At 38.3% G+C, this 16,872-nt stretch overlaps 1 protein-coding gene across 6 annotated transcripts; it reads right to left on the bottom strand.

The window, feature by feature from the left end:
• Positions 1-1,190: 1,190 nt before the first annotated feature.
• Positions 1,191-16,766, bottom strand: LOC137789410 (actin-binding LIM protein 1-like). Of its 6 annotated transcripts, XM_068582973.1 has the most exons (21): positions 14,419-15,073; positions 13,142-13,285; positions 11,253-11,436; positions 11,032-11,141; positions 10,300-10,426; positions 10,078-10,171; positions 9,374-9,461; positions 9,198-9,256; positions 8,944-8,997; positions 8,478-8,555; positions 7,468-7,638; positions 6,845-6,874; positions 6,578-6,707; positions 6,330-6,419; positions 5,304-5,351; positions 4,889-4,953; positions 4,363-4,408; positions 4,232-4,239; positions 3,848-3,922; positions 3,183-3,263; positions 1,191-2,832 (listed from the first exon to the last, which is right to left on the bottom strand). In XM_068582973.1, the coding sequence occupies exons 1-21, from the start codon at positions 14,459-14,461 to the stop codon at positions 2,719-2,721; spliced, it is 1,839 nt and encodes a 612-aa protein (XP_068439074.1). In that variant the 5' UTR covers positions 14,462-15,073; the 3' UTR covers positions 1,191-2,718. The 6 variants fall into 6 exon arrangements, with proteins under 6 accessions (XP_068439074.1, XP_068439069.1, XP_068439071.1 ...); XM_068582968.1 differs by lacking the exons at positions 1,191-2,832; positions 3,183-3,263 and adding an exon at positions 16,712-16,747 and having other exon boundaries at positions 3,888-4,239; positions 14,419-14,993; XM_068582970.1 differs by lacking the exons at positions 1,191-2,832; positions 3,183-3,263; positions 14,419-15,073 and adding an exon at positions 16,712-16,766 and having other exon boundaries at positions 3,888-4,239.
• Between the last annotated feature and the right edge of the window lie 106 nt (positions 16,767-16,872).

The following is a 16,872-nucleotide window of genomic DNA, read 5'->3' as shown; positions in this document are numbered from 1 at the left end:
ACCGTGTTATTAATATCAGCCTGAGCTAATATTTGTCATTCCCAACTGAAAAGAAAGACAGCCGGCTATGTTTAGTCAGGTTACCCTCGTTATTAGGAAAGCTTATTTCTTTAGTTGATGTGTTTGTCGGAGGGGGGTTGTGCTAATCTTTAAAAGCCATAACAGGACAATACTGCAACACAACAAGTAAAAGTAAAAGAAAGGTAAGTATTTGTCCAAACATTTCTAACTATTTTTCTTTTATTCAATATTGAGAAATTATTTGCTAAACAGTCAAAACTTTGTTACCTCAGATTAAAATGATAGAGGCTAATTATTGAGGCTTTACTTGGTGATATCACCTTGATTACTTAAACACTCATTGAGTACATGCACAAGTCTAAAGCCATAAAATGCAGACGTTTTTCTTCACTTTATCAATTTCATCAGATATTTCTGATATTATGTATTATTTACACGTAACATGACACGCAACTATAATTTGGGAAATTGCACTTAAAATAATAGATTTATTAGATTTTATAATCAGAGATGAGTAAATAATAGATGCAGAATGAATGTAATGTACTTTTTAATGGTTTCATTTGTTTACATTATCCCACCCATTTTGTTATTGGGGCTGATATAGTGAGTTACAAAGGAAGGGGCTGTGACCGAGACTATTTTTACATTAAGGCTATTAATACTACTGCAACAATCGCATGTTATGAGAAGCAACTAGAGAAAAAGAATGTCTCAAATATGATCCCTAAATACAGCTTAAACAAAGCCTGTAAAATGTTCACTTTAAATAGGGGGTGCGATCCTGAAGTGGTGTTTTGGTTCAAGGCTCCAGAGCACCATCTGTTGGTCCTAAACATCCATTGGAGGCTGTGTCCTTGACTGAGTGTGAGTCACGTTTGAAGATGGTAAAAGTATTAAAACCATGTTGTACAAACATGTCAGAGCGAAACCCAATAAGAACACATGAGAGATAGAGGGCAGGTGACGTTAAGTCAGGAGACTTTGCAATTTGTTGACACTGTGGATGGTTTTATGAGTGAAAATACAAAGTGTAACTTAATATTGTGATGTTATTCAAATGTTGACATGCTTTGCAACCTCCTGGAACCCAACTTGTTGTGTTAGCAAACCACAACTCACACTAAAAAATATAATTCATTATTGTTAAAGTTAATGAAATTCAGCAAGATGTTATCAAAAGTCATGGAAGACTTCATTCCTGTTTCTGAGAGAGTGGACATCAAGAAGGTATCTGTGGAGTAAACCAGATCTAGATTGTCTCTCATGACAAGTAGATTCATGGAAGTCTAATTTTTTTTAGATTTATTTTCCTCTTGACAATGAGATTCCTCTGGGAGATTCACCAAAAAAGTTAATTTCTTTCGTGAAAAATATGACCTCAAAACTGACACCGCATTGCAAACACACAACCTCATTTTTGTTGTCAATGAAGAGACGTTTATTTTCTCAAATTGTAAGAGCAAGATTTTATTCAGAGCGCTTGAGGTGGTGTGATGTCTAAGGTGTCAACATAACTTATACAATATTTTTTGATCACAGCTAAACCAGGGGAAAACATAAAACAAATAAGTTAAATCATCAAGTATTACTTTAATAACCCAATTTCGCACACATTTCATTGGTTTAGTGACATAAATGTTTTCAAAAACGTTCTTTTCAGTTTTGTGTTTAAACATTTGTGTAAAGCCAGGAGACACAAAAGTGAAAATCAAGTAAATAATTAAAAAATAATATCATATTGAAGTAACAATGACAACACTGAGAGAGTCATTTAATTTCTTCTGTCAGAATTATGACATATTATTATTAATACGTCATTAGTATTATTTTGAAAGGTTAATAATGATAATCTACAAAGGCTTTCACTTCAAACGAAATATTTTAAACCAGTTTCACAACAATCGTACCACACTCAAACGCTGTGCTCTGACGTCAATCATTCGCTAATTTCCAGAAGGCAAGCAAAAAAAATACATATGCATTTCCTCACGCATCGAAGCACATGATGCATTATCCTCAATGCGCCTAACCATATCCATCTCGTAGTTGCGATATATGTGTTCAGAATAAATATTTTTTTAAAGCATAAATTCCCCTCAAAAAAGTTTCCACTGATAATCCAAGGTTTTGCACGATCAATCCTAAATAATATGAGTATTTTGCTGATCTGGTGCCACTATGAGTGTGGAAACATTACAGCAACACTCCACTTAAGATCTTAGAGGTTAAGCATGAAGTTCAGGTAACGGAAAGATTGTTTACATTGGTAAATGTCACACAAGTCAACATTAATTGTTGGTAAAACTGTCTAGTCTCTCGTATTAAAGATGAACATATTACTTTGAAAAATGCCACACTACCTGTTGCATTTACAATGAATGGTGATAAATTGTATACATCCAATTGTTCAATATGAACGTAGTCATTGGAGGGACAGGGCTGATTTAGGCAAGACAAAATAATAATGGCTATCTATCAGTGAAGCCAAGACTACAGCAAGTTGAGTTCTCGTGTTCATATCTGCTTTGAGGTATTATACGTTTAAACATTATTACAATAACCTACATCAACTAACTGGGAAACACAACACTGTGTCCGGTTTATTAAAAAATAAACTCCAATTGTTGTGAAATAAACACAATGGGCCATCAGAACTTAATATGTTCTGCATATTAACAATGAGTTAGGCAGCATTTAGAAGAGATGTGCCCTCTTCTTCATACCATTACGTTTCCACAATGGAAGTGAGTCAAATTCTTGAAACTCCATGCCAAAGATCTCAAAGAATGAATCCGGGGAAAGATGACGCTGCAAAGGAAAACAAGAAAGAATAAAGTGGACTGTGGAAAAGCAGCACAGATAATCAGTTTTTTTTTCTTCCAAAAATATTACTTGTATTGTAGGTTTGTCTTGTTTTTGTGTCGTTTTAGTCTTGTACGTCTAGTATTTCACTCAAGGTCTAGCATTCATTTTAGAAATAATATTAATTAAATGGAAAATATTAAAAACACATTTTGCACTTAAACTGGTGCCCTTTTGCTAAATGTGTGTGTCCAGTGACTATGTTTTATTTAACAAATGGCAACGGCGGCAAAAAGCAATACAACGCCTTCTGTTCAGCCTGTAAATTGCAATGTGTTTCTCACATGCAACTGTACCTCGAGCCTTGTTCTGTCAACATCCCTGGGAAGTTTCACTCGTCCTCTACTACTAACTGCCAGCAGTTCATACGGGTAGACCTTAAGAAAAGAACAAAAAACTGGTTAAAGAATGCTTCATAAGTTGATTATCGCACGATGCTACATAAACACAATCATTTGCACACATATTACGCTCTGAGCTATTGAGATACGAGCGGGAGTTTGAATGTCATGTCGCATGCTGTCATGCAGAGCAGTACTCTACATCAGTGGTTCTCAACCTTTTTCAGTGATGTACCTTCTCCCCGTGGAATTGTATTTTAAGCCCTGATTAGCACATTTTTGGTTGAAAAAATAATGTAATACACAGCGTTGTGCCATCAGTGTCTGATTTAATAAATAATATATACAATTGAGTTTAATAAGAACTTAATAATTTGTATTATTGAATATTTATTAAATAAACATTTTTAAAGGATAACCATTGCTGTATAGTACCAGTGCTTCAGCGAAAAATACATAATTCTACTTTGTCAAAGGACTATAAAGAAGGAAAAGCTATAACTTGTATTATTCTTATGTTGGCATGTAATCTTCTAAAGGTGTTCATAGGTACAGCACATTACAAGTCTTTGCAGCAAAAACACTTCTTTAGTATACATGAATATACAAACAATACTTGCTTTTGGGTCCAACAAATTAGGCATAGACACTCCTCTGTCCATTCGTGCTAATGGATGTTGACCATCGTAGATGAGCTACAGAACGAAGCCAAAACGTGCAATGGGAAAATGTCATGGCGACATTAATCACTTCAAAGCAAACAAGCCAAATTACTGCAAGAAAGTATATTTATCAAATGAGTGACGAGAGAGTCAGTTATGCAAACAGAGCAACACATATATCAATGAAGGGATCTGCAAGCTGTACCGACAACTTTGGATTAAAACTGAGTTGAATAACATACACTCTTCATAAAACATGCTCATGCAGACAGTGAGGTGAGGCCAGTCCTTTGGAAATGCATGAACGGGGATTCAAGATCACTTAAAGCTCTTCTCACATACCTTAAATTCTGAAAGGTGAGGGAAAAGGTAAAGAACACTAATTAATATCTGAAGAATTATCCACCGAGTTGATACATTATAGTGATCAACAATCTCCATGATGCATGCTAAAGATGTCTACATATACTAACCTCTGAATCTGTCGCTGCCGTAATGGGAGAAATCAGCTGACTGTGGCTTGATGAGAAGAGGAGGGAAAAACATAGCACACTTTAAGTGTTGTTTTTCCAGAGCAACCCTTTACCCAACCTGGTAGCACTTTTTTAATAACTACACGTTATTCAACATTTACAAATGGAAATCCATCGTTTATAAAGTATCAAAACCAAATCATAAAATGCATAATAGTCAAGCTTATTAATCAACAATAAAACATTTATAACTGTGTTCTAGTGTTCATGTTGGAACAATGCTTTATGAATGATGAATTAAGTATTTACTCACGCTGAGCTAATGCTAAATAATGTGTAGTTATTATGAAGTGCTACCATAAACTAAAAGAAATGCAAGGCATGCAACTCTTTAGTAGTTTGTTGTAATCTAATTAGACTTCAAAATCATGTATATTTGCACTAAAATCTGCCTATAATGTCACGTTTAATAGCCTTGCACAATAATGCCAAAGACGGCGTTCGGCGTCAGTGATGTTGCTCTTACCGGATTGAGACCATTGCGACCGTATCCAGGCAGAGAGGATGTTTGAGTTGTGGTGGAATTTGTATCTATGTGAAAGTGAAACAACAGACAGATTATCTCATCGTGAGGCGACTTACAGTCAGACTCTGCTCTCTGCCCAAATTAGATCAGACTTACTGAGCAGAATATACCTCGCCAGCTTCTTTTCTTAGTCCTTTGCTAATTGTTCCGTAACACCAACTTCTGAGTACCGCGCTACGTTTATATGCACGGCCAAATTCTACTAGCATAGTTCAGTGAAGATGGATAAATGTAGTAAAAAAAAAAGGAACAAGAACACAAATACATGCTTGGAACAACTAAACTGAGAAAACAATCAGTAGAATATTTAATCAAATTAACTTCATAAAAGGTTGATGAAGAGGCCATATCGTACCTTGCTGTTTATAAATTGGAGGCCTCCTGTACATGTTGAAGCCTTCGTCTGCCGATAGAAAAGAATGCTGCGTCAGCAGATAACTTATTTAAAATATCACACAGCAGAACGAAAACGATACATTGTATAGTTTAGTATAATAGAGCATCTGTACATATCATTTACATGGTCGGACAAGCACAAGGTGCAGTAAAAATTCATCACATAGTTCATTTAACTTTAATTTGATGTTTCAGAAATGTTCAGGAATAATTCATTTTAAGGATCTCGAATTGATTAAATATAAATGGCCAGGTGATTACACAACTATTCAGTGTCAAATACACAATTAATCAACACTAATTGATATAAATAGCACACTGCTTACGATACAGAAACCCAGACAGTGGGTTGTTGTGAGTGATTTTCAGTTACCACCCAGAACACATGCCAGAGCTTACTGGTCTGAGCTCGTCATATCTCATGCGATAAAAAGGCTTTAGAAAAATCATAGCGCTGCTATAAATAGTCAAGGTTGTAGAGGAATGTGTGTGTGAAGTAGAGAACAGGCACCGAAATATTTATTTATTTAATCACTCAAACCCAATTTATAAATACTTACTTTGATCCAGATTTTTAGAACGGATTTTTTTTTTTTTTTTCAAAGTAAGAATTCAGCGAGGCGGCAGAACAAGAGAAACAAAAAGGTTGGGTCAAGTCAAATATGCAAAATGGGAACGCAAAGGAGAAGATCAATGAAGTATTTGAAGGAAGCGGCTAGCTGCTCGAGTGTTTTCTACAGTACGATATTCTAAGAAAAGGGTCTGAGTGGGGGACTGACAGTGGCTGATGGCTGAGGCCTTAAAACAACAAAGTGAATCACATCTCTGCCATCCAGCCTGTAAATGCCAACTCGGACCATTGCGCCCAGTGCATGGTAGTTCGGGAATATGAATAAAATAAAGATAGAAGTGCTTGGTACGTAAGATAATAGCAGGAGAAGAGAAGGGAGGCAGAAAAGGGCGACAGAAGAGTGTGGGTCCTTACCTCCAGTGTGAGGGAGGAAGTGGTGACATACAGGGGAAGTGGGGCATGTGTCATTGTTGCCAGAGGATAAAGAGGGAGCAAGCATCAATCCTGTGTGTTATTCCACAAAAGAAGCAGAGGAGTTGTAGAGGCAGACGAGATAAGGGAATGTGGTAAAGCAGAGAAAAAGTGAGCAGAGGGAGGTTAATATATCTTTACAAAGGTGAGAAGAAGATTGAGATAGTTGTACTTTTGTCCGCTCCTTTTACCTGGCCGGTGGAAGTGTTGTGGGGATCTGGACAGAGTGGGTGTGTAGCTGTGACGATTGTATATTGTATGAACTCCAAAAGATGCGTGGCTTGGAGATTTTGGTATGCGATTTCGGACTTCAAAACTCTCCTGGAAAGAAGGCAGACACGAGACCAGTGTTGAATGCACAACAAATGAAGATGAATGTATGAGTGTTAACGGGGGTCTGGCATGTACGGATGCCACCTGTAGTGAGTCTAAGTAAAGGTAAAAAAACAAATATTTACCTCTATGTTTTCAGATCCATTTCCTGGTGACTAAATCAGAACAGAAGAGGAGAAACCAGAACCAGAAAGAAATTTTTTTAAAAACATACATTGTAGACACTTTGGGTGAAAACCTTGTATTTCCAAATTTGTCTGATATGAAAAGAAAACAACAGCAATGTTTAAGATTATTTATAAGAGGAAGACTTGTAACTAGTCACAGAGTTACAAGGTTTTCACATGAAGACAGATATGAAAAATAGGAAACAAAGGGATTTTATTATAAAGGTACTTTTAGCCAATTATTCTTAGTAACTTAGCACGGATCATAAATTAATGCTTGATTACTTAGTAAATAGAAACTAACAATTTTGATTTCATCAACTGACTCCATATTAAGTATGCAAACAGCTTTGTACAGAGAATCAACCTAATTCTTGAAGATGTGCATATCTTGACTTAGATACTTAAAATGTTATCTGAATGTAGAAGTGCTGTTGCTCCACAACACACACATCTGACTTTGTTTTTTTGAGCCAAGAACTTCACATGATTTGCATCTTAAATCAAACCAAGAAAAAAAAAACAGTGAAAGAATGACAAACATGTCACCGGATACGACTCGGAGCATTGAACACAGTTACCTCTGCAGGGCTTTGCCTGTCCTGTCTGATGCCTTTGTTGTCCAAAGTAGACGAGTTGTCCTTCACAGACTCATAAGATATCATGTCAGGATGCTCTATTTCATATATAGCCTTGACTCTGGGAATGGCTGCTAAGTCTCGGTAATCAATGATCTCGTTATCTACTTTCGCCTGGGACGAGGAGAGGGAGCAGAGGAGAGGGGAGGAGGTACACAGAGGACAGAAGGAGCAGAAGGAGCAGACAGTATGGGTTACGTCAGGTGAAAGGTCAAGTCTACTACATGATTTCAGGGAGGACTTCTACTTTATCCCACAACCCCATTTTGAGTGGTCAGAAGACTAAAGTGCAGTACAAGTACAAGTCCATTTACCATTCACCACAATAGTCTGACTTTGGCACAAAAAGTGGACAGATTAACATCATAATATGTCTCTTAATTTTAGTTCACTATATACATTATTTCCCAGGTTTTCGAGTATTATAAAAAAGGTGAATCTTTTTTTTTTTTTGATGGGGGTAAAGTTTATTCCTCACAAAAATCTAAACAGACTGCATGAAGGAAACAAAAGGACACCGAAAGCACCGGGTTGCTTATATAATCTAAATCCAATCTGAATTGCCAATGAATTCAAATTGACCAAGCAAATACATCTAAGCGCCAGATCAATATGTGGATGATTTGAGACAGTTGAAAGGCTCTTCATTCAAGCACAATTGAAATCCTGTCTTTCTCACACAATATAAAAACTAGTTCCGATCAGTCAAGGTAAAATTGAAAAGATGTGTTTCCGAAAAATACATTTTAACAAAACATTCATTAACGTTTTCCACATTGGCTATTCTTCTAAATGTTTGTCCTCATTTATAAAAAACAAGATCTTGTGTAAGAGACACTTTTTCCATGCGATTCCCCTGTATAAATAAAGGATAAATTAGATCAAAAAAATTCAAGCCATGGTGAATTGTGCACCATGGAAAGTGTTGAGCAGATGTTGCCACCACAACTTACACAGATGACCCGGCCAGGACTCCCTGGTGTGCAGGAGCCCGGCCTGGAGCAGGAGCCTTCAGATGAGGATGTAGTGGGCTAAAGGGGAAAGAAAACATCGATTAGTTTGACTCATAGGATGCTGAGAAGCTTACTGCTGCAGCTCAGGTGTTGGTTGAAAGCTTCCATTGTTTTTTCCCAATGCACAGTCACCACACACACAACTTGGTCCTCACATCTGGTCACACATGTGAGTCAAAACAAGAACTAGGAATCATAATGCAGCAGTCTGGGCCTGGCGTCATGCAAATTATGTGCATTGTTCCAGATTGTAGTTAGCTAAAATGATCATTTTGGTAGCTAATACTGATCTAATTGGCCAGCCTGGTGTGCAAAGCGAGTGTGGTTAATCTCAAAGTGTGAGATTACAGCCTGCTCACTCTAGAAAATCATCAGTGCAAACGGCACGCCGGCTCACAATATTAACCTTTTGATTAGGTCGTGGGAAAAAGAAATCAAGAGGTGTTTTTGGTCTGCCGGCCTGGGAAGGAAGAGAACGTTTAAGGACAGCGACACAGTAAACACTCGCACCCTCCTTCTAACAGCAATTACACCTCCACATTATCGAGTTATTTTGAGTTGTACAAGTGATATTATGACGTGACATGCCTTGATAGAAATCTGACTGTGCATATTTTTTCTAACACACATTGAACTGCATGATGTCACACCAGCACTCACCATGCAAGTGTCCTCAGTTCTGCTGCTGTCGCTGCAGTCCGGGTGCCAAACTGTTGATCCTGCGAAGGCATCGATTATTATGGCAACAAAAAAGAAAATGACATCATGTCATTTAAATTCTAATAAGAAAAACTTTTCAATTTATGTCTTTATCCAAGCATGAATCTCAAACTGACCTTGCAGATACATGTCTTCACCCTCTTTAAACATTTTGTCACATCGGCTGCATCTTGCACAGCTGGGGTGATAATTTTTCTCCCCTGCCTGTAGCGGATGATGAGGAAGGCAAAAGCGTCCGAATTAGGCTTTATTGCCAAAAACATTATTAAGATATGTTACCCCAAGCAGGCGATTCCAACCTTTTGGGATGTGGGTACACACTTTAAAAGATTGCATCAAATCAGAGCTTCAGTTAAAATCAATAATAATGATTTCAATAATAATTCCTGTCTGAGATGGATTTTCCACATTTTTCTCCCACATTGAAAACTCCAGAATCTATGAATATGCAAATGTTAGTGACACAAGATGTCTCCTACTTCACTGATATAGTCTGTTCTTACGTGCACTAGTATTTTCACACATTACACAAACTCTGCACATCATTCAAGTGAAGTTTAAATAAGTGAACACATTATTAATGGAGAGGACAACAAATTAATTCAAGATTAGTTCTCTAATAAAAAGTTAAAAATAGGTCATTTAATTGGAAATTAGGAATGTGTCAGAACCATCATCCGTCAAGTTATATGGATATCATTTTTAGGAAAACAAAGAGCATTTTAGAAAAAGTTAAGTCACAAAATGTATATCACTTGCAAGTCTTCAAATATGTGTACAATTGGGAGCTTAATCTGCACTAAAAGTAAAGATTTCTCACCTCTAAGACTTTTCCAGTTATAAATTTCTGACATGCTTCACATTGTACCCCAAATTGAATCTGGTAGTCCCTCTCACAATATGGAACGCCATCCCTGAAAGATGAGATGACATTAAACACATTTCTGTGTTAAGGTGCCAACATCGCTTCTAATTCAAACCTTATTTCAGAGAAAAAAATACCCTCCGTTGAGGGCAGGTAGAGACAGAAAATTGTATTTACTTGCTGATATATTCCCCACTCAGCACTCTCCTGCAGGCTTTACACTTGAAGCAGCCGAGGTGCCACTGGCCACCCAGCGCCAACAGAGCCTGGCCGTTCTTGATGTCTCTACGACAGCCAGAGCAGTCTGGAAACACACACACACACACACGCGCACACGCACTCGCACACACACACGCACACGCACACACACACACACACAAACATTAAGTTAACGGTCAACATCCAAACAGGCTCTTGCCAGTCAAAACTACACTAAATGTGTTGGGTCGAGTCCAGGTACTGTTTTTCTTCTTCATTATTTCCGGATCTAACTGTAGAAACTGAACTATTTGAGTTCCTATGCTCTTTCCTGGAGATTATTTTTCTAAATAAGCACCTTTCTGTATAGTCCTAAAGATAAATCCTCTTAATCCAGAGGCTTTATGAGTCTGAATCCTCTATTGATCCCTGTCCTATCTATAGATGTCAGTTGCATAAGGTCAAGTTAAGATGGAGAGTTCAGGTCTGCTGGATCTCGTGCTTCATAGAGAGTAATTGACCTGGCAGGATCCCAAGAGGATGACAGGATTTTGAAGGTAATATTCACTGTTGTGGCCACAGCTGTCCACCGCATAATACACTGTCTGCTTATGTCTGCATGGGATCAAAGTCTTGGTCTATTCTAGAGCTTTAATAATAAATAGTTATTTGATTAAATGTCCAGAGTAAACCATACAAGAGTGAACTTACTGCCGGAACTACTGGCGTCGTTAGGAGAAGGAGACAGGGGTCGGATACAGCGCTGACAGAGGCATTCCTTTCCACTGAAGGTAACACAATCCCCAGCAGGAAAAGGCTGTCTGAGAAACAGAGAAAGAGACAGACGTATACCACACAATTCTTTGAACAAACAAAAAAGCCTTTTGCCTCAAAATTTCCCCCAAAAATACAAATACTTTGTTCACACTTACTTGCAAACGGTGCACACAAAGCAGGCTGGGTGGTAGGTCTTCCCCAGGACTGTGACCACCGCTCCCTCCACAAAGTCCCCGCAGCTGTTGCAGAACGTGCCGTGAAGCCTCTGGAAGTCCAGCGGGCAGAGGTAGTCGCCGTTCTTCATGAAGAAGCCACTTTGAGCCAGGTCACAGCCGCACACTGCACACACGTGATGACATAATGAACACATTAATGCTGAAATAATCTATTGTTTCATTATCTTTGGAAAGGTAACCTAGTTTTCGCTCATCATCAGCTCTGACAGACCCATAGTACGTGAGGCTCAGCCCAAAGTTAGCGCTTAGCCGGTGAGTTAATGCAGATAGAGTAGACTAGAACACTTAATTTGTTTGATATAACTTTAAAAAGGTGATCAAATGTGTGTCATGTTTTCATTAATTTTTTTTTTTTGGCGATTGTTAACAGGTTGCGGAATTTGGCTCATTGTGTCAAAAACTCTCCACACAACACTTGGGCTTGGACGAACCTTTTGACACAATAATAACCAGAAATCATTAAAGTTTTTTTTTGTTTCTTCATCTAGTTTACATATCCATGTTAGTTTGTTCCCTTTCCTGTGTTCTTTTATTTTTTTGTAAAGAGCTTTGGAGCAAAAGTATTTCTATCTTCTAACATGATGAATCTGTTTTAAATGTAAATCTGTTTTAAATGTAATGTTTTTGTCTTTTTGGTCAATGACTATGAATGTACTGTTTAAATTGTCAAATTGTTTCATAGTACTAAGTTAACAGCGACTACGTAACCCATAAAAGTCGTCACATGTGAGATATATGCTACTTGGGCTGTCTGACCTCATGCTTCTGTCAGGGTTTCTGAAGTGTTTATGTGTTTAACAAGTTATTTGGGGAGGAGGCAGTGTTTTCTCAGAGCTTGTTGTGAGTCATTTGAAACCACACAACCCGCCCAGCGCTGTCTCTGCACCTGCCACGACAGAATGCACAGGACAGATAGCAGAGATGCCAAGGAAGGATTTGTGCTGCTCTATTCCTGTCCTACTGTAAAGCACATTTCCTAAAAAAGCTATTTTTAAGTAGGAATAAAACACACACAAACACTAATTCCTCTGAGATTGCTTCATAGAAATACCATATATTTAACTCTACATATCTTCTGATGTTCATAATTGCATGAGTGCCTCAGATTCTTAGCTGATTTTATACTCAAATAAACTGACACACATTTGTTTTCACTGTGACAGGCTGATTCAGATTCATACTTTGAAACCTTTTGAGTCCACTTGTGATTCGGTGAAGGCCACAGGGCCTTTCGCTCTCCAGGTCTTCCCACTGTTAAAACACTGCAGGCTTCTGTTCTCTGGACGTCTCTTTGTTTCTTCTGTGCCGTAAACATTGTCACAATGCGGTGAAAGGCTAACAACAGGAGAAGCTTGCCGGTTTCGATTAGCGGGGACAAAAGCCTGCTGAGGAAATATGTTTTCCATGAAACAAAGTAACTCTGGGGAATGACTGTCTAACGAGGTTCTCACAACATCCCATTATAGACGCAGAATATTCTGTAATAAACTGAATTGCACTGGCCGGCAGACTAACCTTTTCTAAAAAAAGAAGATATTTTAACGCGACCTAAAGGGTCAAATAGTACTTTTGTTACTGCTTACATTTACTCTTTCTAAATGTGAACACATCTTTTAATCCAACTGGAGAATCAACAGTGAGTTTAAATTCCTAATTTGAAGTCAAACAATTTAATTTAAATAAATGAATTGGATTTCCCTTAAATTGTTTTACCATTGACCTTGCCTACCCCGATTACATAAATCTGTCTCAATGTGACAGTTTTGGACAGAAAGTCCAAAAGTGCAGATATTGATGGTACGACTCACCTTTGCAGGTAAAGCACTTTATATGGAAGTGGCTGTTCTGTACGCGCAGCACCTGTCCCTTGCATGGGTCTCCACATCTTAAGCACGGGATGACTTGCTTCCCCTCTGGAAAAGACGGCTGGCCTCCTTCCTGAGCGTGGAGCACTGCACGAGAGGAAGGCTACATTCATTAATGAAGTCTTAACTCATTAATTACCTCTTTTTGGCTATAAGAACATCATATGAAATGTCATTTTATAGTACCCGTAAAGGGTTGGACTTTACTATCTTTTTGCGTCTCCCTTTATAAAAAAAAAAGCTCTCTCTTTATTAAAATATTGAATAAATAAATAAATATTGAAGCAACACCCATAAAACCCCATGGAATTGTTTGGAAGTACTTTTACACTCTCATATGTTGCTAGTTTTAATGTTTTATCATGCAGGGAAATGTCCAGGACAATGTCCACGGTTTTGTAAAGCAGTCTGTAACAAAAAAGGGGGGAAAACACAACAGAAGTACTCTGATCTTTTACTTAAGTATTAATACCAAAGTTATTGAAATACTTTGTAAATACAAAATATACTTGAGTACAGTACTTGAGTAAATGTACTTTGTTATATCAGCTGGTCCTCCACCATGCTAGCTGCTCTTTAGCTAATTCTAAAAGCTAGCAACAGAAGGCTAGCATGCTCACAATGACATTGAACATGGCAAACACAATGTAGTATGTTAGCATGCTTAAGTGTGTTAATTAGGAACGAACACAAAGTACAGCCAGCTAATGGGAATTTCATTCATTCTACAGCACTTCCAAACTGTTCATCCTTTTCCGCCTCCGCAGTTCATTCCAGTAAATACAAAAGTCCCTCCTGTCGGTGCTCACATAACTGAATGTAATTAACAGACACGCTTTCCTTGGGCACGGAAACACACACATACACACACGCAGCCACAATAATCTGTCGAGTGGCTCACGAAGAAGAAGCTCACGAAGAAGAAGCTCACGAAGCTCATTCTTTCTCACGCTAGATCTACAAGAACAATCAGTGTTATGCAAGAACCTCACACTGTAGCATGAACCTCACACTGTAGCATGGACCTCACACTGTAGTATGAACCTCAAACTGTAGCAAGAACCTCACACTGTAGCATGAACCTCACACTGTAGCAAGAACCTCACACTGTAGCATGAACCTCACACTGTAGCATGGACCTCACACTGTAGCAAGAACCTCAAACTGTAGCAAGAACCTCATTTTATAGCAAGAACCTCACACTGTAGCAAGAACCTCACACTGTAGCAAGAACCTCATTCCTTGGACCTTTGTCTCGTTCATGCTCGTGTGGGAGCTGAAGCCCTGGATGCCGGTGCAATCTAATCACGGTCCACTTGAGAGGTCTTGAATGTGATTAGCAGAGGAGAGAGGGGAAAGAATGTGGCATGTTGAGAGCGCTGTGGAGACACCCGGCACACAAATAGACATGAACATCATCGTTTTTTTTTTCATTTACATTTTTGTCAGAGAAAAGCAGACGCTCTGTATATGTGACTCACATGTATGAGTTGTGTCTCAGCAGAAAGGTTTCCGCACACAGCTGGAAGGGGGAATGTTTTCCAACGTTTCCCAACTCAGTGTCATGAATACTGAGAAAATTGAGTCAAGTACATCGGTATGTGGCCCCACAACAGGAGAGATTTGTCACTATGGTAACAAGCATGAAGTAACAAACTAGATTAAGAGAACATGCTTCCAAAAAGGTTAATATAAAGCTCGCCGTAGCTGATTGTACAGTTGACGAAGACGTACCAGTATATGCACATTATGCGGTGCTGTGGGGATTATGAACCTCCAGCAGCTGTAATGTAGTCTGCTGATCGTGATGAGACAAAGACTACTAATCAATATCTTGACGTCCTGGAGCAGTCAAATGAAGTATCTGTGCAAGCAATATAGGATTTGTATTTTACTGGAACTAAAAGCTTAAAATAAAAGTATAAAAAACTGTTTGGTCATACAGAAAGACAAACAACTTTGATTACATCATAATTTGCTTTCTTTTGTTGTTAAATTTTAAATTATTCCTGCAAATACAAGAGCAGTAGAAGGACATTGCATACTATCGGATCTCCCAAAATTTTTTTACTGCCAAATTTGACAAAATCCAAGTGGGAATGTAACCCGATCTTTAGGCCAAAGGATTCAAACAAGGACTGAAAGCCAGCCAAACGGGCCTTTGTCCGAGAACGCCTCAAATATTTGTTAATGACAGAACTGTGATGCCAACACAACAACATCCTGATTATGAATGTTGAAGGTTTTGTTTTCTTTTAAACTGACTGATGGAGGACAGGTTATATACTGCATTGTATGATGTGTATACAGTAACACAGCATTGCGGGGTATTATCCTGGATATAAAGTACATCCCTTGTACAGTATACATTTAGTTTATGCTCTTATGTAAATGATAAAACTCATGTGTGGCGTCCTCATATGGAAATATTTTAAGAATCCAAAATGTCTTCTGTTGTTTCTCGATCTCGCTCAGAACGTGAAGCTGATATGGTGTGAAGTATTAGCAAATGGTAGATTTAGAAAGAGAGCAAAGGGAGAGAAACCTGAGACGGACAGTTAATCACACAACCCACATCTCCAGATATGAAAATCTGCTTCTGTGTGTGTAAGGAGTGCGTATCTATTTTAAGTCTTCAGAATCTTTTCATATAGATCTAATACCTAATTGTATGTAAAGTACAAAGTAATCTATATATACCGTGGGTACAATAACCTTTTGAATGCTTTTAGTGTGTTTTATGGACCACTATTTACAGGAACTATGGCCGTGCTACTATATGTGTGTTAATAATGGTCTTTAAAAACTGCCGACGTCTTGAATTTCTTTTGGGTAGAACAATTTAACGAGGAACATTTCTAATTTCACTACAATCATGGACCTACAAGGAACACTCCCAACAACTTCAGGAGTCTCCGCTGATGTCAGGAGGCTTTTATCAGCCACTAGTTTAGTGAAATGAGTGAAAGCACTTCCTCCACTCTTACTCCGTACAAGTTATCACAGCAGCACAATGGAATATCTCTCTGTTCCTTGTGGCTGCAACACAGAAACTTGGCTAAATTCAGAAGTATGCTGGTCTTAACCCACCGCTACGATTAGCTGTAACAGCTGTGACTGCACTTTCCCCTACTTGGCAACCACATTTTTTATCTTCCAATTCACTTTTCTGGATTTGGGAAAAAGTTCACTGGATAAAAGTCACTATTTGATCATCTTAACAGGCCCAAACTTTTGTTTTTGTTCAGAATATTCACATATGCGGATCACAACATGTAGTTTTAAACAATGCTGTCCAGTAGAACACTCTGTTAAACTATGTTAAAGTTAACAGTACAACACCCGCAACAGCAGTAACGACAAAGTCATGATTTCATTTGACCTTCAAATATAATGAAATGCCACCATCGCAAGTTGCAAACAAATCACAAGTAATTAAAAACAAACATATAACAGAAGCAGACACACTCTCATTCTCATCCGATACCACACACACACTTAAAAAATGTCTACCTTTCTCTTTCATGACAGTCTTTCTCTCTGTTGGAGCTTCACTGCAGCGGATCACAGTGAGGACAGGAACTAGGTGGACTGCGGTCCAAGGGAAAGGGGGTGGTCCAAAACACAGAGCAAGTGTGTGCGTGTGTGTGTGTGTGTGTGTGTGTGTGTGTGTT

Source organism: Clinocottus analis, unplaced genomic scaffold (assembly GCF_023055335.1).
Source record: "Clinocottus analis isolate CAN_PGR_092001 unplaced genomic scaffold, fCliAna1.0.p SCAF_19, whole genome shotgun sequence".
Taxonomy (NCBI): domain Eukaryota; kingdom Metazoa; phylum Chordata; class Actinopteri; order Perciformes; family Cottidae; genus Clinocottus; species Clinocottus analis.
The sequence above is the reverse complement of the archived record's forward strand: the minus strand, read 5'-3'. Positions and strand labels throughout refer to the sequence as shown.